The sequence below is a fragment of the Chiloscyllium punctatum genome, chromosome 9, assembly GCF_047496795.1.
Source record: "Chiloscyllium punctatum isolate Juve2018m chromosome 9, sChiPun1.3, whole genome shotgun sequence".
NCBI classification, from domain to species: Eukaryota; Metazoa; Chordata; class Chondrichthyes; order Orectolobiformes; family Hemiscylliidae; genus Chiloscyllium; species Chiloscyllium punctatum.
This window is the reverse complement of record NC_092747.1, coordinates 110499031-110524061: the sequence shown is the minus strand read 5'-3', so window position 1 is coordinate 110524061 and position 25031 is coordinate 110499031. Positions and strand designations below refer to the sequence as shown.

Here is a 25031-nt window from a genome sequence, read left to right as displayed (position 1 = left end):
ATCAGGCATATAATAAATCACTCATGGTCATAGAGCTGTACAACATGGAAACAGACCCTTTGCTCCAAATCATCCATGCCAATCCGATACCCTGAATTAATCTAGTCCCATTTGTCAGCATTTGGCCCATATCCCTCTAAAACATGTCTTATTCACATACCCATCCACAGGCCTTATAAATGTTGTAATTGTACCAGCCTCCACCACTTCCTCTGGCAGCTTGGTCCATATACACACCACCCGCTGCTTGAAAAGGTTGTCCCTTACATCAGTTTTAAATCTTTCCCTTCTCACCTTAAATCTATGCCTTTAATTTTGAACACCCCACCCTGGGGAAAATACCCTGACTATCCACCCTATCCATGCCCCTCATGATTTTATAAACTTCTATTTGGCCTCCATAACTCAAAGCCTCAAACCTGGCAACAATCTTGTAAATCTTATCTGAACCCTTTCAAGTTTCACCACATCCTTCTTACAGAAGGGAAACCAGAATTGCACACAGTATTCCAAAAGTGGCCTAACCAATGTCCTGTACACGATTTATATTATCAGGAATTATTTTTGTTCTGTTAAAAATAAACACCTTAAAGATATGGTGCAACAGAAGATTGAGGACACTGAAGGTTCAGTACAAAATTGGAAAAGCTGCAGAGACAAAAGATATCTTCCAGATATGCCACATCAGACAAAACATATCCATGTCCAACAACAATCAAGGTGCCTTAAACCCACATGAATACGTGAAACCTTTCTGAAGAAAAATGTACATATATACTGCTTTCACAACCTCAATATATCTCAAAGTGCTTCTCAGCCAAATAAAACATTTGAACTGTAGTCACTATTGGAATGCAAGAAATGCATCAAACAAATACCTACAAAAAGCAAAGTGATAATTTTTTTTTCTTTTTAGTGGAGTTAGATGAAGTCCAGCACCTAGTCACCCTGAACATTAGATGTTTCTTTGAAATAGTGTCCTTGACATTATTTACATCCACCTGAGAGAGAAGAAAAGGGACAATGGTGGAACTTCTCATTTGATATGTGGCAACTACAACAGTACAACACTCCCTCAGTACAGCCCAGGGAATGCCCTACTCAGGTCTCCATAGCAAAAAAACAAAGCCGTAATCTTCAGACTGAGGAGTGAGAGAGTAACCAATTGAGACATAGGCAGACAAACTTGCAATTGTAGAATGTCTTTCATGACCTCTATGTCCCAAAACATTATATAGCCAATTGAAAGCTTGGTTGAGGTACAGTCACTGCTGTAACGTAGGAAATGGAGCAGCTTATTTCCACACAGCAAGCTACCACAAATAGTTTTGTAATAATGACTGTATAATCTGACTTTTTGTGATGCTATCATCGAGGACAAATAAAACAGAGCATCATTGAAATAATGGAAGCTTTTAAGTCCACCAGAGGGAGCATACAGGGTCTTGGTTTAATATTTTGTTTCCAATATGGCAGTTCTGACTGTGCAACACTCCCAGATGGCCTGTCATTTAACAATTTCAAAACTAGGGTCGTTCTATAACCAGTGGCCACAGAACCATACCTACATCCACCAGTTTAACATCAATGAAGAGATTTAGCAAAACAAGTACTACTTTCCAAAAAACTTGGAAGCGTTCTCTCGATGAAAACAGACATAGACAACGAAGGTCATCACCTCTGATGTCCCAGCTCCATCTTCAAATAACTGAGGAAAAAGTATTCAAGGAGCAGCAATTTAAACTCAAGACCATGATCATGGTTTATTGGGCAGCAGTGATCCTTGTGCTCCTAATTGCTTCAGAGATTTGGACAACCTACAGCAGGCACCTTGAAGTATTAGGAAAGTCACATGAACAGTGCCTTTGCCAGATCATGCACAAATCCCTCATTCCTGGTAGGAAGAAACACGGTAGAACAACAGTGCTTTCTCCCAAACCAATATCGAGGTGATCATCACTCAAAACTAACTCCACCAAATAAATGTACCTAATGAAGGAGCAATGTTCTGAAAGCTTGTACTTTCAAATAAACATGTTGGACTATAACCTGGTGTTGTGCGAGGTCAAACAAGTCTGCCAACTCACATGAGACACTATTTGTGACAGACCAAAACAGTGAAGGTTCAACCAGGACGGCACTGAACTCATCAAGAGACTTTGTCCACTAACTTGCAGGGTTGAAGTTGAGGAGTTGGAGGCAGTTACACTAATCTCTGAACAACCTACCTATCAGAGCCTTCCAGCACCATTTGGCTGGCGTCTCACAGAGACTGCAGATACTTCTCAGATCACAGCAAATACAAGTGGATTCTCAATCCGGCAGGACTGCTGAAGCAGAAATTACTGGGAGTGTTAACTTGGATTCTGGCCTCTATAGTGTCTGAAGTGAGACTTGGAACCCACAGCCTTCGGAAACAAAAACAGAAATTGCTGTTAAAGCTCAGCAGGTCTGGCAGCCTCTGCTAAGAGAAGGCAGGGTTACCGTTTCGGATCCAGTGACCCTTCCTCGGGGGTTCCGAGCTGGACCCCAAACGTTAGCTTCTGCTTTCTGTTCACAGATGCCGCCAGACCTGCTGAGTTTTGGCAGCAATTTCTGTCTTGGTTTCCGATTTCTAGTATCAGCAGTTCTTTCGGTCAATACAGCTTCACGAGTGTGTCACCTCACAGAGCGGCAGGTTATAAAATAAACGGAATTGGTGAAGGGAAGCACATCTTTTCTGACTGTCACTGGTGCAAATAATCAAAGGTCATTGCCCTGATGCGGGCCCGCTTCGTCCCATTGAAGTCGGCGCCCGATCGCCGGTAACCCACCGGGGAATAAAGCCGATCAGTGGGTGAATCCACAGTTCAGTTCCCACCCCCCGCTGTTTATAATCTCCGGGTTTCGAAACCGCTCACCTTCAATGTGAGTATTGCCAGCCGCACAGCAGCACTGACTCTGGGAGCCGCCATCTTCCTGCGACCTTTCACCACAATGGAGAGGCGGGACCCGGCCAGCAGCCAATCAGCACTCATGAAACTCAAGCCTAGTGACGCAATAGCTCCAGCCCTACTCCCTGGGAAAGGCAATTTGTGGGAATCAGAATTGATCAAGTCAACTCAGTAATAAAGCTGAATGTTTCTTTTTAACAGTCTGGGATGGCTCTATTCAGTTTCACTCTGATGATTAGTGGGTTTCAATCTGCTCCAACTTTTTTTGCCCCAAAGCAGCTGTGGTACAGTTTGCGGCCCTCACACCTTTGGCTCTAAGTTGCATGCTCTTTTTTTCAGTTCTCTTCCTCGTGAGGGTCTGATTCGCAATTGACACGTATATCATGTGAAAATCAAGGAGACGGGTTCCAAATGCACCACAGCCAGAACAGGGATCGAAACTTGTGTTGTTAGACACCAAGCTGATCCAAATGGAAACATGCACCTTTACATGGACGTTGCAGTTTGGAGACACTGATACAAATGACAAAACCATAAATTTCTTTCAGTTTTGGTCCCCTTGTATAGTTGTATTGGAGGTAGTTCAAAGAAGGTTCACTAGATTGTTTCCAGAGATGATGGTTTTGTCTTATAAAGAGAAAATGAGCAGTTTGGGTGTATATTCTCTGGAGTTTAGAAGAATGAGATGAGATATAATTAAAGTACTTAAGATGCTAAAGAGGATTGACAAAGTAGATGTGAATGTAAATCTATCTAAACATACAACTGAATTTTGATCAGTTAGGCCAGTGGACCGAGGAATGCCAGAATGCAGATACTTGTGAGATGTTGCATTTAAGTAAGACAAAGCAGAGCAGGATTTCCACTTTTAGTGATAGAGCCCTGGGGAAGTGTTGTTGAACAGAGAGACCTAAGGATGCAGATGCATTGTACTTAAAAATGTCATCACAGGCAGACAGCTTGGGGAAGAAAGCATTTGGCATGCTTGCCTTCCTCAGTCAGAGCTCAGAGTACATGGGACATCACATTACAGCTGTACAAGATATTGGTAAGGCTACATTTGGAGTAATTCTGGTCACCTTGCCATATGAAGGATGTTATTAAAAGGAGCAAAAAAGATTTAAAAGGAAATTGCTGAGGTTTGAGTTATAAAGAAAGTCTGGACAGGCTAGGACATTTATCCTTGGAGGTTAGGAGGCTGAGGACTGACCTTGTGGAGGTTTATAAAATCATGAGGGGCATAGATAAGGTGAGTAGCCAAGGTTTTTTTCCCAGGGTAGGGTATCAGTTTAAAGTTAGAAAGGAAAGATTTAAAAGGGACCAGAGAAGCAACTTTTTCACACAGAGAATGGTGCATATATAGAACAATCTGCCAGCAAAAGTGATAGTGGTGGGACAATTATAACATTTTTTTAAAAATCGGACAGGTAAATGGATAGGAAAGGTTTAGAGGGATATTCGCTAAATGCAGGCAAATGGGATTACTTCAGTTTCTAAAACCTGGTCAGCATAGGCAAGTTGGGCTGACAGGACTGTTTCCATGCTGTATCCCATTATGACTCAATGTAGAGAGGATGTTTTTAGCAGGCTGAGCAAGAATTCTATTTGCTGTTACTGCCTACCATTGCCAAGTGTTGAAAAGATTTGTGAATATATGCTCAACTTGTTTGGCTAAGTTTGAATCCACCTTCCTTGGCCATTGAGTCCTAGAATGAGACTTGAACCCTGAAGTTTTGGCTTTGAGGGTGGAATACTTCCATGATGCTCCAACAGACCTCTCCTAAATCCCTGTCCAGGAGAACAATCTAAGCTCACACCCAGTGCTGAGATGCAGAGAACTGAAGGAACACAGCACCATCAGAGATGCAATCTTTTCAATGAGGCATTGAACTGAGAACCCCCCCCCCCCCCCCGCCCTTCTTCCTGGTCAGTTGTGAGTAAAAGATATGGTGGCAATATTTTGAAGAAGAATTAAGGGCATTGTCCTCAAAGTCCTGGCCAATATTTAGCTGTCAACAGCATAAAACATAGAAGTTCTGGACATTTTCACATCGCTGTTTTTGAGAGCTTGCTGGGTGTAGGTTGGCTGTAGTTTTCTCAGCATTAGAGTGACTACCTTCCAAAAAGATTACTAGTCTTGAAATGCTTTGAATCATCTGGAAAGGCTTCTATAAGTGCAACCTGTTTATACATCAACAATCTCTATAATCCAAAAGTTCTTTTCCTTTTCTTCTTTTCTTACCCATTGTCTTCTTACCTTCCCTCTTTTCTGCCTTCCTCTTTTCATTTCTTTTCTCCCTCAATTAAAAATAAACATATGCTTTTATTATACACAAGGACAAGATATTCCATATCTTGTTATAAGATATTCCAAGCCAATGAAATACTTCCAAAGTGAAGTCACTGTTGTAATGGAGGAAGCAAAGCAGCAAATTTGCATAGCTCCTCCTTGCGTGCTATTGGATTAATGGTAGAAGCTTCAGTTGTCCCTGGTGGCCACATAGCAAGAAGTATGTCCAGCTGCAGGTACTGGCAAACTGTGTTTTGGAGCTGGAACTGAAGGGGAGTTCACTGTGGGACATCCACAATGCTGAACATGTCATGGATAGCACATTCAGTGAGGTGTGCCCACTGCAGGTGAAGACTGAACAGGCAGCAAGGACATCTGTGACCACCAGGCAGAGCAGAGGAAGGCAGATTGTGTAGGAGTTCCCTGTGACCTTCCCACTTTTTAACAGATATAACATTTTGAATTCTGTTGACCTACTGTGCAGGGAAAGCAATGGGAGCCAACTTCACTGTACCAAGGGTGGGTCTGCTGCAGGAGAAGGGAGAAAGAAGAATGGCAGGACTGTTGTTGTAAAGGATTCAATTGTAAAGGGAACAGATAGGCATTTCTGTGGCCAGAAAAGAGAGTTTTAGTTTTATAAAAAGAGATTAAATAGATTGGAGTTGTTTTCCTTGGAGGAGAGGAGGCTGAAATGGGAATGATTGAGATGTATAAAATTATGAAGGACATAGATAGGGGAGGCAGGAAGAGGGATCAATGACCAAGGGGCATATATTTAAGGTAAGGGATAAGAGATTGAGAAGAGATGTGAAGAATTGTTCTTTTCATTCAGAGGATGATGGAAATCTGCCTGTCAGGATGATAGAGGTAAAAACCTTCTGAACGTTTAAGGTGTATTTAGATGTGCACTTGCAATGCCAAGACATGCAAGGCTATTGAACAGTTAGGTGGTTGTTTTTGACTGGTGCAGACTCGATGGGTCGAAGGTCCTTTGTCAGTGCTGTTTCTGACTCTAAGACAGTAAGATCCCGCAAACAGCATTATTACAATGGCCAGATATTGTATCATTGAGACATTAACTGAGGGATAAATATTGACCAAGACACCAGGTGTAAATTGCTCTTTTTAAGTTGCCTTGCTCTTTGAAATAGTGAAATGGGATCTATTACCTCATCTAAGAGGGTAGTCAGGGCCTCAGCTTAACAGCTCATTTGAAAGATAGCACTTTTCAGCATTCACTCAGCTCTCCACTGTAGAGTCAACCTCAGTTTAAATGCTCAAATATCTGGATTGGGATTTGAACCTATAATTCTCATAGGAATTCTCATAATTCTCTATAATTACCATAGGTAAGAGTTCTATCAATGAAGCAACAGATGGCTTTATCTCTTACTCTGGTACTTTGATGATAAACTGATCTCATCTTTCTTGCCATAGCTATCCATATATGGGAATTCACTATCATTGAAGAAATCCAAACTGCTCTTCGTCATTTCTCAGAACAACTACAAGTTAAATTTTTGATCTACATGAGAACTGACAGGAATGATCAGGTCATATGCTCTTTGCATCTTCCATTAAACATTCTGAGAGGACCTTCAGACTGATTCTAATAACACTATTAGGAAGTATTCACCATAGTTCTATTATTAGCGTGATAAATGGAGAATTATTTTAAAACCAGCACTGCATTTTTTTTCTCAGAAATGCATGGATCAGTTTCTCAAAATTAGTTGCCACAAGAAATGACATTGATAATAAAATGAAACATGATGGATAACAGCAGATGTGTTTTCTGCCCTTTTTCTTCAAGTCAAACATATGGATGGCGTTTCTGAGATAGAGTCAACACAATGACAGATAATGTGGCAGTGATATTCCTTTCATAACATTCCGTTTCCTGCTCTTGATTGCTCTCGAGTGCACTTTCTTTTAGCACAATAAAAACATTAGATTATGTCAAGATTGGTTTGTCTGTTGCAGTCAACTAGACTGCCATGTTTATTGTAAGGCTCAGCATAGATACTGGTTATTTCAGAAAGGTATCAGGGAAAGGTAATGGGGTGGCATGGTGTCATTGTGGTTAACAGTGACTACCTCACAGCTCCAAGGCATTCTGCCAAACAAACTTTCCAACAAGCTCTAAGGACCCAGGTTTGATTGGGTGAATGTGTAGAGTTTGCATGTTCTCCCTGTGTCTTGCATGGATGTCCACTGAGTCCTCAGGTTCCATCCCACAGTTCAAAGATGTGCAGTTTAGGTGGATTGGCCATGCTAAAATTTCCATGCAGTGTCCAAGAATGTGCAGACTAGGTCGATTAGTCATGGCAAGTATGGTGTTATCGGAATAGGTATGGGTTTGGATGGGATGCTCTCTGGAAAGTTGGTGCACATGGGCCAAATGGCCTCTTACTGCACTGTAGGGATTCTATGTCATCTGCTCAGAGACCAATTCAAATGGGCCTCGGGGGCCAAGGTAACCCAAGGCAAGAGCAAGGCCATGCTCTTCGGGAACTGGGCCAACCAATCCTCGATCCACTTCACCATCAGGACCGACCACCTGAAGGTGCTGGGTATTTAGTTCGGGGGAGCTGGGTGTGCGCCAAATCTTGGGAGGAGCGCATCAGCAAAGTGAGGCAGAAACTGTGTAGATGGAAGCTACAGTCGCTCTCCATCCCGGGTAAAAAGCTGGTCATCAGGTGTGAGGCACTGTCATTGCTGTTATACGTGGCACAGGTCTGGCCTATTCCCAGAACCTGTGCCGCTGCAGTCACCCGGGGCATCTTCCAGTTTATATGGAGATCAAAGATGGACCGGGCCCGAAGGGACTCGATGTATAAAGATCTGGGCAACGGGGAGAAAAAAACACACCCAATGCCACCCTCACCCTGGTGGCCACCTTTTTGTGTGGCTGCACCAAACTGTGCATGGATCCCCGGTACGCAAACACCAAGTGTCACTACGTACTGAGGTTCTACCTGTCCCTGGTGTTGCGAGGGATGGGCCTGGCCTCGCTGCTGCAGAACGCTCCGAGTAGTTGGACCGTTCCGTATCACCGGTCCTTCGTGGAGAAGTTAATGAAGAAAAACACCTTTGACCACAAGTCCATCAGGAAATGGTCAGCTCATAGTATCCTTGAGACCCTTCGGGAAAAGGAGAGGGCGGATCCTATCAAGCGGTTCCCTGAGCAGACTGTCAAAGTCATTTAGCAGAATGCCTCATCACCAGAAATTTCCAACAAGCACCAGGACATGGCTTGGCTGGTGGTGAGAAGGGCTCTGCCTGTGAGATCCTTTATGCACGCCCAGACTCTCTGTCGCACCGCACGCTGCCCTCGAAGCAGCTGCAGGGGGGACGAGACTGTCACACACCTCCTTCTGGAATGTGCCTATGCAGAAGAAGTCTGGAGAGGAGTGCAGTGCTGTTTGTCGAGGTTCGTCCCGAGCAGCGCTGTGACGCGGGACTCCATGCTCTATCTACGGTCTATTCCCCGGGACACACACTGAGACGAACATCAACTGTGCCTGGAGAATCATCAGCTAGGCGAAGGACACTCTTTGGGCGATCCGAAACCTGTTAATCTTCAAGCTGAAGGAGCTGACCCCGACTGAGTGTTGCAGACTGGCACATTCCAAGGTCCAGGACTACGTGTTGAGGGACGCACTGAAGCTTGGGGCAGCTGCCGCCAAGGCGCGGTGGGGAAAGACCACCGTGTAACGTCTGCCTGCCTAATCACAGGGGGCCGACGCAGTCATTTGGGCTCTGCTGACACTTCAGCAGAAGAGCTGGATAGTAAATGTACAGACTTGTATATAGGAAAAATAAATTTCGATGTCTATATGTAAAGCAATGTAATGTGTGCAAAAGATTGGCATGACCAATTGTATAGAGATCCAAATAATTTTATGAATAAAGTATATTTTTGAAATTAAAAAATTCTATGATTCTATGAAATGTGCCTCTCAGAAAAGATCCTCATAAACACAAGATTTTAAGAATGAAAGGGCAAGTTGATAAAAGTGCAAAAAAGAAAGAAAATATGGGATCAATTTGTAAATGAATAATGCGGACAGAATGTCTGAATATGAAGGTGATTCACTGATCTTGTTTCATCTTGATTTTTGCCTAGAAAGAAGAATTAGAACAATCAGTGTGAGTTTGCAAAAGTAAGTCATTTTTGGGAAAAAGTCGTATAATTGAAAAAAAATGAATTCTACTGTTAGAGTAGGCATTTGTATACATTTTGAAAACAAGCCTTGTAAGATGCATATTGGATGCTTGTTGACAAATATAAGGTATACAATATTTTTTTTAGATAGATTAGATTACCTGCAGTGTGGAAACAGGCCCTTCAGCCCAACAAGTCCACACCAACCCTTCGAAGAGAAACCCCCCTATACTTACCCCTGACTAATCCACCTAACACTACAGGAAATTTAGCATGGCTAATTCACCTAACCTGCACATCTTTGGACTGTGGGAGGAAACTGGAGCACCCTTAGGAAACGCACGCAGACATGGGGAGAATGTGCAAACTCCACACAGACAGTTGTCCGAGGCAGGAATTGAACCCAGGTCTCTGGCGCTGTGAGGCAGCAGTGCAAACCACTGAGCCACCATGCCACCCCATTGAAAGGGATGTGGCAACATGGATAGCAAAAGATCAGTGAACAAAGAAGGCTTGTTATCAGAACCTTAATTTTTGTAAAAGGAAGAATGTAAACATTGATATATTCTAAGTAATGGTGCTTGGGGCAGTGCTGTTCACAATTTATGTGAGTGAATTAAAGATGAGTGTAAGTGACAATAAAGCAGTATTTGTAGATGGCATGCAAACAGGAGGTATGATTTTCTGTGTAGAGTACTGTAAATGATTTAAGGAGAGCTTAACTGGTTAGTAGATGTCCAGTGAAATGGACTGCAGAGAAATTTCAGGTTATTTGTTTTGAGAGAAAGACTAAAAGCAGGGTTGGTAGCAAATTTTTAAAAGTGTAGATATGCAGAAAGTTTCAGATACATATGTTTATAAGGTGGAGGATAAATTGATGAGTTATGAAAAAGCATATAGATTCTATTTTTCATAAATAAGGATGGAAAGTACAAAAGCAAGGAGTTCAACTTGTATAAATTATTTCAAAGCCAAATTATCTGGTCACATTGTAGTTCATGGATTCATATTGTATACAAATTGGATACTGCATTTTCTATGTTCCAACAGTGACAACATTTCCACAGAATTTAACTCACTGCAAAGTGTTTTGGGACATTTGATGGTTGTGAAAGCCATCATGTAAATCCAAATCTTTTCTTCCTTTTCCAAGAGGAGAATAGAGATATTCAAAATTCTGAAAAATGTAATAACATAAACCAAGTGATTAAGTATTTCCACTAGTTGACAAGTCTAACATATTTCCAGTACCAACCTTGCAAATTTTCTCTGCATTCTCTTCAGTTCTTCTACACCATTTTCATAATCTGGAGTCCATAACTGCATAGAATAATCTGAATGCAATTTACCCAATGTTTGCTGCAGGTGTGTCATAACTTCCCTACTTTTTAATTCTTCTCCTATAAGAGTACAGCCTAGTGCTTAATTTCCATTTTTATGGGCTTGCTAACCTTTGACACAACTTTAAATGATTATTGTGTTCTTACTCTGAGATCTCCATTCTTATCCATCCTAGATTAAAGTTTCCCCAGTAATCGCTGACCTCTCTATTCTTTCTGCAAAACGTAATATCTCACATTCACCTGAGTTGAATTTTGTTTGTCAATTTTTTGTCCAATCTGTGAGTTTATTACTGTCCTGATGTAATTTGTTGTAGCTCTCCTATTAAGATTCTGCCCCTCCAATTGGTGTCAACTCAAAATTTAGAAAGTGTGTTTTTGATTCCTACGTCCAAATCATAATTGTAAATTGTGATCAGCAATGGTTCCAGCACTAATCCTGAAATAACTCCACAGAGGCCAATATCCTGCCACCAAGTTACCCTTCATTTCCACGTGGAAGGTCTTTGTCACTGATCCAGCTTCCCTCAGAGCCAGCTTTCAAAGTGAACAGGATGTTTGACACTCCTGTTCTTATCTGTCAGCTGGGGCTCCATGCTTGGACCAGATCAACAGCCCCAATTGGGGAACTCATATTCAATGAGGTCCATCTGGCTGACCTCATTACAATCATTGCATCCCTCCCCCTCTGAGTCTGCGCACATAGGATGGGTTTTTTTGTAGCTCCTCCTAGAGCATTTTAGCCCTGTGACAGGTTCCTCCGACCCTGCCTCTGATTCAGGCGGTGTGTTACATGCAGTATCTTGTCTCTTGCACTCAGAGCTTCTCAAAAGAAATTAATTCTGTCTTTCAGGCATTGAGGCAGCGACATCCACCATTTCCATCTCAGATTCTGAGGGATCTTCAACACTTGATGGAGAGGGAGAGCCAAGGATTCCAGAACAGTCAGAAAAGCTGTCAAAGAGCCTGGCACATTTTGCTCCCACACTATTTGTGACTTTGCAACTTTCAAATAATCCACATACTTTTCAGGACAGTCCCACCTATCCAAACTTTATGTGTCACTGGACCTGACCTCGCCTTGACCCTGCCTCTTACCCATGCAGGGTCATTCTCATGCTTTCTACACCAAATCTTGTCCCCTAAAGTAAACTCTCTCTCTTGCTCAGTGGAGTCTTGCGTCCGGTGTTGGCGTTCCTGATGCTGCTTACCATCTCCACACGCCCCCCCCCTCCCGCCACCGATCTGAGAAGATCAGATTTATCCTGGTGAGGAGTCTTCTTCCAGTTAGCAACTCTGATGGTGCTATCCCTGCAGTTATGTGGGAGGGTGGTCCTATAATCAAATAGGACTTGAGGCAGTTTGGTACCTGGTGAAGCTGTGGGCTGTTTCTTTAAGCAGGCCTTCAAAGGTTGAATTGCTGTTTCTGCTAGACCATTGGATAATGGATGGTATGGAGCTGACCGTATATGTCAAAAACCATTCTACTTTAGGAAATACTCAAATTCCCTGCTGGTAAATGGTGGCCCATTACCTGTGACAAACACTTTCAGGAGTCCATATATTGCAAAAGATGCACACAGTTTCCCTGTCGTCATCCCCATGTTTGACAAGTGAACTCTATGCACATTTGGCCACTTTGAATGAGCATCCACAATGACAAAGAATGTTGAGTTCATGAGAGGACCTACATAGCCAACATATCACCGAGTCAAGGGTTTATCTAGCCATTCCCACCAATATGAGTCATAGAGTCGTAGAGATGTACAGAACGGAAACAGACCCTTCAGTCCAAACCATCCATGCCGACCAGATATCCCAACCCAATCTAGTCCCACCTGCCAGCACCTGGCCCATATCCCTCCAAACCCTTCCTATTCATATACCCATCTAAATGCCTTTTAAATGTTGCAGCCTCCACCACTTCCTCTGGCAGCTCATTCCATACACATACCACCCTCTATGAGACCCTTAGATCTCTTTTATATCTTTCCTCTCTCACCATAAACCTCTACCCTCTAGTTCTGCACTCCCCTATCCCAGGAAAAAGACTTTGTCTATTTATCCTATCCATGTTCTTCATAATTTTGTAAACCTCTGTAAGATCACCCCTCAGCCTCTGATGCTTCAGGGAAAACAGCCCCAGCCTGTTCAGCCTCTCCAACCCTGGCAACATCCCTGTAAATCTTTTCTGAACTCTTTCAAGTTTCATAACATCTTTCCGATAGGAAGGAGACCAGAATTGCACATAATATTCCAACAGTGGCCTAACCAATGTCCTGTACAGCCGCAACATGACCTCCCAACTCCTCTACTCAATACTCTGACCAATAAAAAAAAGCATACCAAACTCATTCTTCACTATCCTATCTACCTGCAATTCCACTTTCAAGGAGTTATGAACCTGCACTCCAAGGTCTCTTTGTTCAGCAACACTCCTGACGACCTTACCATGAAGTATATAAGTCCTGCTAATTTTTGCTTTCCCAAAATGCAGCACCTCGCATATATCTGAATTAAACTCCATATGCCATTTCCCAGCCCATTGGCCCATCTTCGCTGTCCACTACACCTTCAATTTTGGTGTCATCTGCAAAATTACTAACTATACCTCATATGTTCGCATCCAAATCATTTATATAAATGACATAAAGTAGAGGACCCAGCACCAATCCTTGTGGCACTCCACTGGTCACAGGCCTCCAGTCTGAAAAACAACCCACCACCACCACCCTCTGTCTTCTACCCTTGAGACAGTTCTGTATCCAAATGCACTCTGGGAACTGTCCCACTAATATGGCCATGTCTGCATCCAATCCTGGCTACCAGACATAACTTTTCATCAACATCTTCATTTTGGAAACCCTATGTGGAACCTGGTGGATTTCACAGAGAATGCCATATTATTATGGAGAGCAAGAGTCACTGCCGGACCTTTGCTTGGGACAATCACTCTTGCTCCCCATAATAATATGCCATCCTCTACTGTGAACTGCTGTCTCCAGGTCCAAAAGGTCTCAATTCTGATTGTGACGGTGCTTTCGTTTCCCCCTTCACCACAAGCTGTTTCAGATTTGCCAGGATCAGATCTTTCTGCGTCCAAAGTCTGATGTTGTCAGCTGTGACTGAAAGTGTGTCCAGACATTTTAAAACCACTATGGACTCCTCCAGTGACGGCACTATCAGTGGCGTATCTGCCAGCAGGAGGCAGCTCAATGCATCCATATTCACTACTTGGCCTCCTGGACAGTATTCCAATTTTTAATTATATGGACGTAATAGTAGAATCCACTGCTGAATTCAGACTGATACTATGGGCAGCAGTGCCTTAATATTCTTTAAGTAGACCTACCAAGGAGTCATGGTCTGCTGTTATTACAAATTTACATCCGTAAAGGTGTTGTTAGAACGTCTTGACTCCAAATATGACCTCCAAATGTTCCTTTGCTATCTGGGCATAATTACACTCAGCATTAGCCAAAGTTCTGTATGCATATGCTATTGGGCATTCCTCTCCATTGGGCCACCTGTGAGCGAATACTACCCAAATACCATGCAGAGAGGCATCACATGTCAATAACAGATCTCATTTGGGATTGTGGTGTGCCAACACCTTAGATGATGAAACCTGTTTCTACATTAGCCTGAAAGCTATGGCTTGGCTATGCAACTATCCCAAGGCTGATTCTTGTCTAAGAACTGGCGTGAAGGTGCCAGATGGAGGCCAGGTTATGTATGAACTTTTTGTAATAATTCACTAGTCCAAGGAAAGACCTGAGCTCCTGTACAGACATGAGAGCCAGGACATCTTTGACCACCTTCACTTTACCTTCCAGCAGGTGCAACCTGATCTTTTCAACTCTGTAGCTCAAGTAGGTCACTTGGGGTACCTGGTACACACATTTTTCCCTTCTAAGGTATATATCCACCTGGGAGAAACATCTAAGGACCATGTCCAAATTCTCCAAGTGCTCCTTATTGGTTTGCCTTGTTATTAGCACGTCATCCAGAAAAATGGTGACCTATGGTAGATCTTGTAAAATGTTTTCCATCATCAGCTGAAAGATTACACAACCAAAAGAGAAAATGCTGGAAAATCTCAGCAGGTCTGGCAGCATCTGTAAGGAGAGAAAAGAGCTGACAGTTCGAGTCTAACTGACCCTTTATCAAAAATTACACAGGCTGACGATACCCCAAATGGCAGTCTTGTATATTGGTACAAACCCTTATGGGTATTAATTGTAGTATACTTCTGGGAATCCTCATATAACTGCAATTGCAAGTATGCATAGCTCGTGTCCAGCTTTGTGAAGGACATCCTACTCCCCCAGCCTCCAACCACCCTCCCACCCCTGCCAGCTTTGCATATAAGTCCTCTATACAAGGCATTGGGTATTTTTCAAGCCCTTTCACAAACTGGACTGCTTTGATGATTCCTTCACTTTCTAGCCTTCTGATTGCAGTGGGTGGGCATTGCAGATGCGTAGAATTGCATTCTGTTCAACATGCAAGGTGGCCTTGACTCCCTTGATACTCCCTAGACCCTCCTGAAAACATTCTGGGTATTTAATTAGGACTTCACTTGCGTAGCCATTTTCTAATTAAAACATGTTCAGCCAACCTAAATGAATCTTTCTCAACTAATTTTGTCCCATCAAGCTTGAGGCCGAGCTTTTTGCTACCATCACTTGAAACTGAACCAGCTGCTCCTCATGAGAGACCAGAGCTGAAGTTGTACCTTGAATCTGTAAATGTTCCCTGGTATAGGTTCTCTGTCTAGCCGAGGTCTTGCATAAACCTAAGGGTTGGATCCAGAATGAATTTTGTTAAAGACTGGTTCTGTGATCACTGAAATGGCTAAGTTGGTATCAACCTTCATTAGAACTGGGTAACCATTTAACCAGATGTTTATTTTGATCGGTTCTGATTTGGATATTGCTAATCAATTTAACTGTCCCAAACCAGAGATAGGTGGACTTTCCAGAGTGTGCTCTCTCCTGGATACCGGCCTATGAGTTCTCTGACTCAGTTTTAGTCAAGTAGGACTCTTGTTGTCTTGACTCCACATACCAGCAACAACTATAATGGCTTGCTGGCTCAGATCCTGAAGAAAGTTTTAATCATTTGGCCAAGACTTGGCTTTGTTTCGCGGTTTTGCTGTGGGCTGACCTAGAATCCCTCTGTTCAGGATCTGCCTTGAGTGAGGCTATGCAATTGCTTTGACTCAAATGGTGTCCCACAAGCTCAGTTGGATAGCCAAGAATGTCCACTTCCATCAGAATAACCTGTAACTCATATGCTCCACATGCCACATTTTCCAATGATAAATAGTTGTAGAGCCTGTTTGAATTCCAATTGGGCTTCAGCTAATAAGCACTTTTGCATAGTTACATCATTAATTCACATACCAAACTGTGTCTCAGCATCTCATTAAAGGTTACACCAAAGTAACATGCTTCTACCACTCATCTTAACCTAGTCTAAAATCTTGATATGGATTCCCCTGGGTTCTCAAATTGCTGAGTAAAACCAATAGCATCTCAGAATTAGAGGAGGCCTGAGGGTCATAATATTCCTTAACTAAATCCATCAACTCTTAAAAGGTTTTAGTATCTGGTGCCTCAGGGGACTGAGAAAGCTACAGGTCCACAAGCTGTTCAGAAGAATTACTTGTTTCTTTTTTCTGCCCCCATACCATTTGCCCAGAAAAAATGCATTCTTTCCACATACTGGGCCCAGACTTCGACGGCAGGAACAAACAAGTCAAGCTTCACAAATAATGACATGATGCCAGAAATGTTTGCCCCAACTCAAACATGATTGTTGCAAGCAAATTTCTTCAGGAGCATGTTGTTCTTCTCTCATCACCACTGAAATAACTCCACAGAGGCTGGTATCCTGTCACCAAGTCACCCTTTATTTACAAGTGAACAGGATGTCTGACACTTCTATTCTTCTCTGTCAGCCAGGGCTCCCTGATTGGACTAGATAACAGCCCAAGCAGCAAACTGATATTCTATAAGGTCCAACTGGCTGACTTTGTGACAATCGTAAGATCCTTGTGGAAAAACATACCATCCTTTCTGTTTCTCTGCATAACAACATTTCACTTCCATTCCTTCTGTCTGCTTTGAAGAGAACTCATATTTTTTTCTGTTACTTGTCCCTTGATGTTGCATTCTCTGATATTATTAATTAATGAAATATGGGACATCTTATTCAGACTTTGCAAAACCAGATCAATTGCATCTTCCATTTTACCATTGATTGGTCTATGTGTTACTGCTTCAACAAATGCTATAATTTTGGTCAGGTAAATTTTGCCTTTCCAAATCCATGCTGATTATTCATGATTTTCATTTAGATGCTCTTCTGTTCTCTTCCTTAGCAGGGACTCTATTATCTTTCCCAAAACAGATGTTAAACAGAAGGCCGACAATTGCCTGCGCACATTCTGTTTGCTTTCCTAAATATAGGAATTATGTTAAATACCCGCTAACTTCAATTGATACCTTATATATTTATTCATCCATGGAGTCTTGCTAATGTTCAGTTATTCTTTCTTTTGAACAGAATATGATTTTCCAGCACTCTGCTGAGCACTGGTTTGAATATTTCTCATAGTACTTCATCATTGTTTGCCAACATTGTTGCCCAGTTTATTTTCCTAAATTCTATTCTCAGCCTCACAAAGTCAGGCTTTCTCCCATTTATTTACTTAGTTTTTATCATAAGTATTTCCTTCTCTGCTATCACCTCAAAGTGGAACACATTATTTGAAACAATATTGGAAGTAAAATCTATGTTAGTGTTTACAAGAGATATGGGTGAGTTTTACAAAGAAACACTTGGAATTGTACTGGGAATTGGCAAGGAAAGAGTCCCATAGTTGCTCTCAAGAGGTTTTCCTGAACAATTCACCATCCCCTTCTGTGCATGTTTATAAGATTGGATTTCCTGGATGAGTGAATAGCACCCGCTAATAGCACCAGCAGGAGAATGCTAACTCTATTTCTCTCTCCATTGATGTTGCCAGACCTGCTGAGTTTCTCCAGCAATTTCTATTTTTTATTTCAGATTCCCAGCATCCATAGTATTTTGGTTCTAAGTGATACTACACCCATTCAGAGACAATGGTGCTAAATATAGCGCAACTAGTTTCCAGCCCGGCTGAGAACAGCTAAGACCACAGACATCCTATACACTCCAAAAAGTTGCTTGACACCTTTCATAAGATCTGTCATTAGGAATAGAATCATAGAGTTATAGAAACTAACTGCACAGAAGCATGTCATTCAGACCACCTATGCAGCTTTCACAAAACAGCAGTTATATTTAGTCACACTTTTCACCTTTCACCCATTACCATGTAAATTCCTCAACTATCTATCCAACTGCTTTTTAAAATTATTTATGGAATGAGATTCTGCTGCTTTTTCAAGTATAATGTTCTAGATCCCAACAATTCCCTAAGTGAACCCTTAACATCTCTAGATTTATTTTGCCAATGATTTTGAATCTGTGACCTTCAGTTATAAATCCAGTCACCAGAGGGTAAAATTATTTTTCTCTATTGTGATGGAATCAGTGCTTCCAATGTTTGTATTTTTGAGACAGACGTTAATTGAAAAGGGAAATTGAGACAGGAAGTTGACACTTCCAGGCTTTAAGAGAACTGAGGCTGAAACTGAGATTGGAAAGCGCAGACTCTGGCGATAATGAAACTGGCTGAAATCATGTAAAAGGACAGAAAGCTTTTGGACCCCACTTGATGCTGAGAGTGATGTAGTACAGGCAGTCTGAAGAGGATGTAGGCTGGGTGCAGAAGCTGAGATTAGGTAAATATAAAATTTCTGCAAGTGTTTCTGATCATTCAGGTGATCATAAGCAAAATTGAAAAGGTCCTGCAGACATGTTCCACTTTAGGTGAAAGCCCTACCCATGGAACTCAGCTTGGTTTTCTTCTGCTGTCAGCTGGGAATCAGGCTAAATCCTAGGAGAAGAAGAAAAGCTGAATTTTTTCATGAGATGAGTACAGTTTTGAAAGACTTTTTAAACGAGATTGATGACAGACATGTTGAATGCACTACTAAATTAATTTGTTCTAACTAAATCTGTTTTAGTTGTATTTATGATTATTATGTAACTAATAGTCTAAAATTAACTGTATTTTGCCTGTCAATTCTTGTTTAATTTATGCTGTTTCTGGCTTTTAGAGCATAGATGATTCTCTTAGATGTATTTTGCGTTTACTTTGATTTTTATACAGTAAAATTTCTTAAACCATGTCACCTTGTAGCTTCATTCTTTTAGTAAATAACTGGGATTTCAGAGGGCTTTTTTTAAAAATGTTGCCGATCTCAACCAATACTGTCAAAATACTCTATCAAAGTTTCTCATAATCGTGAAAACATTGAATAAAGTAACTTTTAAACCACTTTGTTCCAAGAAATTCATTCCAAATTTTTCTAACATCTCCTCATTAATTAAGTCCCTTATCCCTGGCAACATCCCAATAACCATCCACTACCATTCCCCAAAGTCTTTAAATCTTTCCTCAGGTGCGATGCCTAGAATTGTCAACTACGCTCCAGCTGAGCCTAACAAGTGATTTTTAAAGTTCTAGAATGATTTTATAAAATTCTACTTTTCAGCTTATAAACTCATATGTTTTATACAAGACAAGTTCTTTCTAATCATTCGTACTTTTCAAAATCATGTCATTTACAGTGTATGATCTTTCCATATCAGTTGTCCCACATACATCACTTACACTTCTCTACATTGAAGGGAGCCATGCTTCTGCCATTTCACCAATTTATCTAAATCATCCTGAATCCTCTAATTATCCTCACTGATGGCTCCTTCTTTTCTAAGTTTTGTGTAATGCTGCTCCCTAAATCGAAATTTTGACCAGTTCATTCATGGCGTGAGGGTGTCATTGGCTCGACTAGCATTTATATCCATCCCTAAATGCTCAGAGGGTAATTAAGAGTCATCACATTGCTGTAGGTCTGGAGTCACATGTAGGCCAGACCAGGTAAGGACGGCAAAGGACATTAGTGAACCAGATGGATTTTTCCAACAATCGAGGGTGGATTCATAGTCATCACTAGACTCTTAATTCCAGATTTTTATTAGATTCAATTTCCACCATCTGCCACTGGTGGGATTTGAACCTAGGTCCCCAGAACATTACCTAAGTCTCTGGATTAACAGTCCAGCAACAATTCCACTAGCCCATCACCTCCCCTAAATTATGAAAGAACAATCATCACCACTCCTTGCTAAAAGTCAATGGACTAAACTTGTGTGTGAGTTGAGCTTTTCCAAACCTAAATGACATGGGCAATGACAAGTCTGTTTCAAAATTGTGGCAAGATTGAAAAAATAAGATACTTAATGTCAAGAATAATTGTCCAAATTTGCACCAAAGTTTTGAAGAGTGAGAGGAGAGCATTCCTCATGAGCAGTGAGATGCCTATTTGCATTTACATTATCTGTATCTAATCTCACCTCATTTATATGCAGTTTCTTATCCATCCATGCACCGGAGGAAAACTGGATGGTGACAATTCCTGACACGAAATTCAAAGCAGGGCACTGGTGACTCAAGCTGACTAAGTGCTCCTTGGGCCTCCATCTTGGACAGCAGCTCCAACATCTCAGGGTACACCCCATGGGCAGTGACTGTCTGTGTCTCCATGTCAGGGAGGTTGGCAGTGGACATGCACCAACCTCCCCACATAATCATGGCAGATGTCCAACTCACTTAGAATACAGGTCTACACTGTGATACTGCATTTTTGATTGCGCCTTTCATTGTATCACAGCTCTTTGGTCATTTCATGCAAAGGGGCACCCACCTCATGAAACGGATCAGGTGCATGGTAGGGTTGCTTGGTCTCTTAGAGCTCACTCAGTTTGTGCTGACTTGGATGATTACAGAATTTCTGTCTTGCCTTGATTTGTCTTTTGAGCTTTGTCACTCACTCAGAACTTGCAAGACTCACAATCGTTCTGTCTTGGATTGCCTTTTAGTGCAGATGCAAAGACAGGCAGCTTGTCATGGTTATCAGCAGTGATCAGTGACGGAAGGGGATATGTTTCTGTATGATATCATGCTATATTAATGTTGCACATATAGCAGATGCCAGGAGCTTATGCTGCAACCACACTGCTTGCCTCAAAGTTACAGAATTATAGTCCTTGGTCAAGTCATTTTGAAATTCTCATCCATCCCTTGGTCAAGGGAAACATCTGTTCACAATCCAGGGGCTTAGACATGGTCAATCGACCACTTGGAGTGGTTGGGGTCAGGGATTCTGTGTCATTGCGACCCGGGGTTTGGGCCACAGTCAGTTCTGCAGCTTCAACCAGTCCAGTGATTAAAGATAAGTCAGTCAGGGAGCTGCATAGAGATCAGTCTCGGGCTCAGGCACTCATCAATCAGGGCTGTCCAAGTTAGTCAGGGTTTGGGCCATTATCAGTCCTGAGGATCTGCTTAATGACTGTAAAGGACAATTATCAGCAACATTCTCTGTAATTCTTTACAGGCTGTGTGGGTACAGGCTCATTTGCAGCAGCAACTTCCAGATTCAGAAGTCAATGCCATGATTGGTGTGCTGATGCCCATAACATTACACAAAACCTCAGAGCAGCTCAACGGGGACAGTTAGTTATCAGGAGCCAGTACTGTGTTAGTGAAGCTGGGTATGTCAATGTGGGGATTGAAGGCTGTGAGCTGGGATATAAGGGTGGCAATTTTTGTGAAGGGGGATTTCTCAACATAGTATTCAGGGCTGTGTAAGTTAGCTGCGTTAGCCATGGGAAATGTAGGGTTATAGGGATAGAGTAGGGAAATGGGTCTGGGTGGGATGGTCCACACTGCCCTGTGGCCCAACATTTCAACCCCCCCTCCCACTCTGCCGAGGGCATGGAGGTCCTGGGCCTCCTTCACCGCTGCTCCCTCACCACCAGATGCCTGGAGGAAGAACACCTCATCTTCCACTTCGGAACACTTCAACCCTAGGGCATCAAGGTAGACTTCAACAGTTTCCTCATTTGCCCTTCCCCCACTTCACCCTAGTTCCAAACTTCCAGCTCAACACTGTCCCCATGACTTGTCCTACCTGCCTATCTTCTTTTCCACCTATCCACTCCACCCTCCTCCCTAACCTATCACCTTCATCCCCTCCTCCACTCACCTATTGTACTCTCTGCTACTTTCTCCCCACCCCCACCCTCCTCTAGCTTATCTCTCCACCCTTCAGGCTCTCTGCCTTTATTCTTGATGAAGGGCTTTTGCCCAAAACGTCGATTTTACTGCTCCTCGGATGCTGCCTGAACTGCTGTGCTCTTCCAGTACCACTAATCCAGAATCTGATGTTCAGACAGTCAGTGTAGACATGCTGGGCCAAATGACCTGTTCCCACACTGTATGGATTCTTTCATTATATGTGAGGAGGAGAGATGCTTGTGCATTGGTGGACATAGGGTACTGTGGGATGGGGAGTTATTGATAGTCACAAACAGCCTGTCTTCAACTGGGAGATGTTGAAGCATGATGATTGGCATGGCTCCACTGTAGGGCTCAGGCTCAGAATGTTATTTTGGGTGATGAAGACTTAAATGAAAGCATTGGGTGAGAATGAGTGGAAGTTCAGTACTGATGGGCCTGACAGGGAGTCCAATGACAACTGCCACATGTAGGCCCAAGGAGCTGGCCTTGGTTATCAGACTGAGACTACAACTCACTCTACCAAGCATAACCTGCATTTCCTTCCATCCTAATCCAAATTGTAAAAATGCAAGAGAAATGTAGCTGTTACCACACCTGGATTGGATGGAGTGTTTTTTTTTAATGAGCACACAACCTCTATTTGTGAGTATTGTTCACAAGAATGTTCATTTGTGTGTAATGTTCAAGAATCAATTGCATTAATCAGGCACTTACACAGGACAGGTTAAAGACATTTGTAATTATAGAGTCCTGCATGTGAAATGTATATAGTGTCCAACTGTGTGGGATATAACTCCTGGTCATATGTAATCTTGACCATGGCGTTGTCATTGCAGATTAATGATAACCATCTCCTAAATGCAAAAATAATTACAGGCAATCTGAGAAGCCTTTCCTGAGGACCACAGTCACAGAAACAATCCAAACGTCAAAGGTTGCACAAGGGCATGGAGCTGATTTCCTCTCACTCTCAAGCCAACATACTTTTGTATGCAATGATGCCTTCCTTGGGTTGAGGGGAACATGCAGGTCAGGTGAATTGGCCATACTAAAAAATTGCCCATAGTGTTAGGTAAGGGGTAAATGTAGGGGTATGGGTGGGTGGCGGGTCGGTGTGGACTTGTTGGGCCGAAGGGCCTGGTTCCACACTGTAATGTAATGTAATCTAATCTAATATTTCAGAATTCCTAAGAAGCTCCTATTGTATTTGTGTGATATGACTTGAGCTGCATGCATTCTGTGGTCTATGTAGAGGCATTCCATGGCTCTCCTTGTCAAAGCCCTCCAAATCCCACTTTATGCTAAACCATTGTGGATTGCGTGTGATGTGAATGCTGCATGTTCACCTTCCTAAACACCTGTTCTGTTTCAGATATTCTCCACAGAGCTCCATTGGAACCGAGACCAATGTATCCAGATGTTGCTGTTGCTGTGCTCACTGCAAATTAAAAGGGCAAGCACAATTGAGGGGTAACAAATGTATCAACAAGTCCAGGACCAACAACAACTTCTTGCAGCTGCTGAACAGCCATCGCATAAAGAAGTCTTAGGTGAAGATCCCAATAGGATTTGGATGAGGTTCGGGAGATCCAGTATCCTGGGACACTGTCACAAAACTGTGTCAAATGCTTGAGCAAGACCTGGGACCTGAAGGGGTAGGTGGCAATCCATCCCAATTGCCATCAAGTTGACAGCCACACTAAGCTTTTATATGACTGGCTGCTTCCAAGGATCTCTGGGATCTGTGTGGGATCTATCAATCTTCGACCCACAAATGTATCAAGGCTGTTACTGGTAAAATGTGTGCCAAATCACATTGTTTCATCCCATATCCCTGTGATGAGATCAGTGCTGCAGCCCAGGCAGTTGGTTTTGCCAGCATAGTTCACTTGTCCAAAATGCAGAGCACTACAGACTGTACATACATCACATTCAGAGCATCATATCATAATGCAGTAGATGTCATCAAAAGAAAAGGGTTTCATTCACCAATGTACACATCATCTGCGATCATTGATACCATCAATATCTTATTAGCCTGCACCCAATACCCTGGGAATTGCTATGATGTTTATACAATTGTTTCTGCTTTATTTCAACATCTAGATGCTTTACAAAGATTGTTGCTGGGAGACAAGGGCTTATCATCATGCAAGACTGCTGACACAATTCGACTGGGAAAACAAGAATGGATACAGGATTTTAACAGGAAAGACAGAGTCATCCAAGGAGCTGCAAACGACAATGATCATTTACAGTTGAAGGAGTCATAGGAAGGAATTGCAGAAATCTCATCTTGTGGAGGTCAATCATCCACCACAGCTTGGCCAGGGCAAATCCAGTGAATAACTTGATAGTGCAAGGAACCTAGAGATCTCACACTATCAGGAAACAAATCAAATTCTTCAATCTTAACCCAGAGATCTACTCATCCTCTAAGTCCTAAGAGAACACATAGTTGGAGAATAGTAAAACTCCAGTATGCCTGAAATGCTGAATTCAGAGACTTGGGGAGAGATGGAATGGTGGTAAATGTAATTTTATATACACAGTTGTATAATATTCCTGGAGCATCAGAGGCTGAAGAGTGACGTCATAGAGGTTTATGAAATCATGAGCAGCATGGATAGGGTAAATAGATAAAATCTTTTCCCTAGGGTGGGGGAGTCCAGAACTAGAGGGCATAGATTTAGGGTGAGAGAGGAAAGATATAAAAGGGACCTAAGGGAAAACATTTTCATACAGAAGGTGGTGCATGTATGAAATGAGTTGCCAAAGGAGGTTGTGGAAGCTGGTACAATTACAGCATCTAAAAGACATCTGGATGGGTAATGAATACGAAGGGTGTAGGGGATATGGGTCAAGTGCAGATATATGGGACTAGATTAGGTTGGGATATCTGGTCGGCATGGACAAGTTGGACTGAAGGGTCTGTTTCCATGCTGTACATCTCTATGACACTATGGCTCTATAATATTAACGATGGAAAAAACTGTGGAGAAACATTTTATAATCTCGCAGGGTCTGCAAAAGTCAATGCTGAGGAGTGCTTTATCCA

General features: G+C 42.3%; 1 protein-coding gene across 1 annotated transcript in view; it reads right to left on the bottom strand.

The window, feature by feature from the left end:
* pcca (propionyl-CoA carboxylase subunit alpha) overlaps positions 1–2981 on the bottom strand; it is a 372170-nt gene extending 369189 nt beyond the window's left edge. The window contains exon 1 of the mRNA XM_072578057.1: positions 2901–2981. Within this exon, the coding sequence (XP_072434158.1) occupies positions 2901–2954 (54 nt within the window). The 5' untranslated portion in view covers positions 2955–2981. The remainder of the gene's footprint in view (positions 1–2900) is intronic.
* Between the last annotated feature and the right edge of the window lie 22050 nt (positions 2982–25031).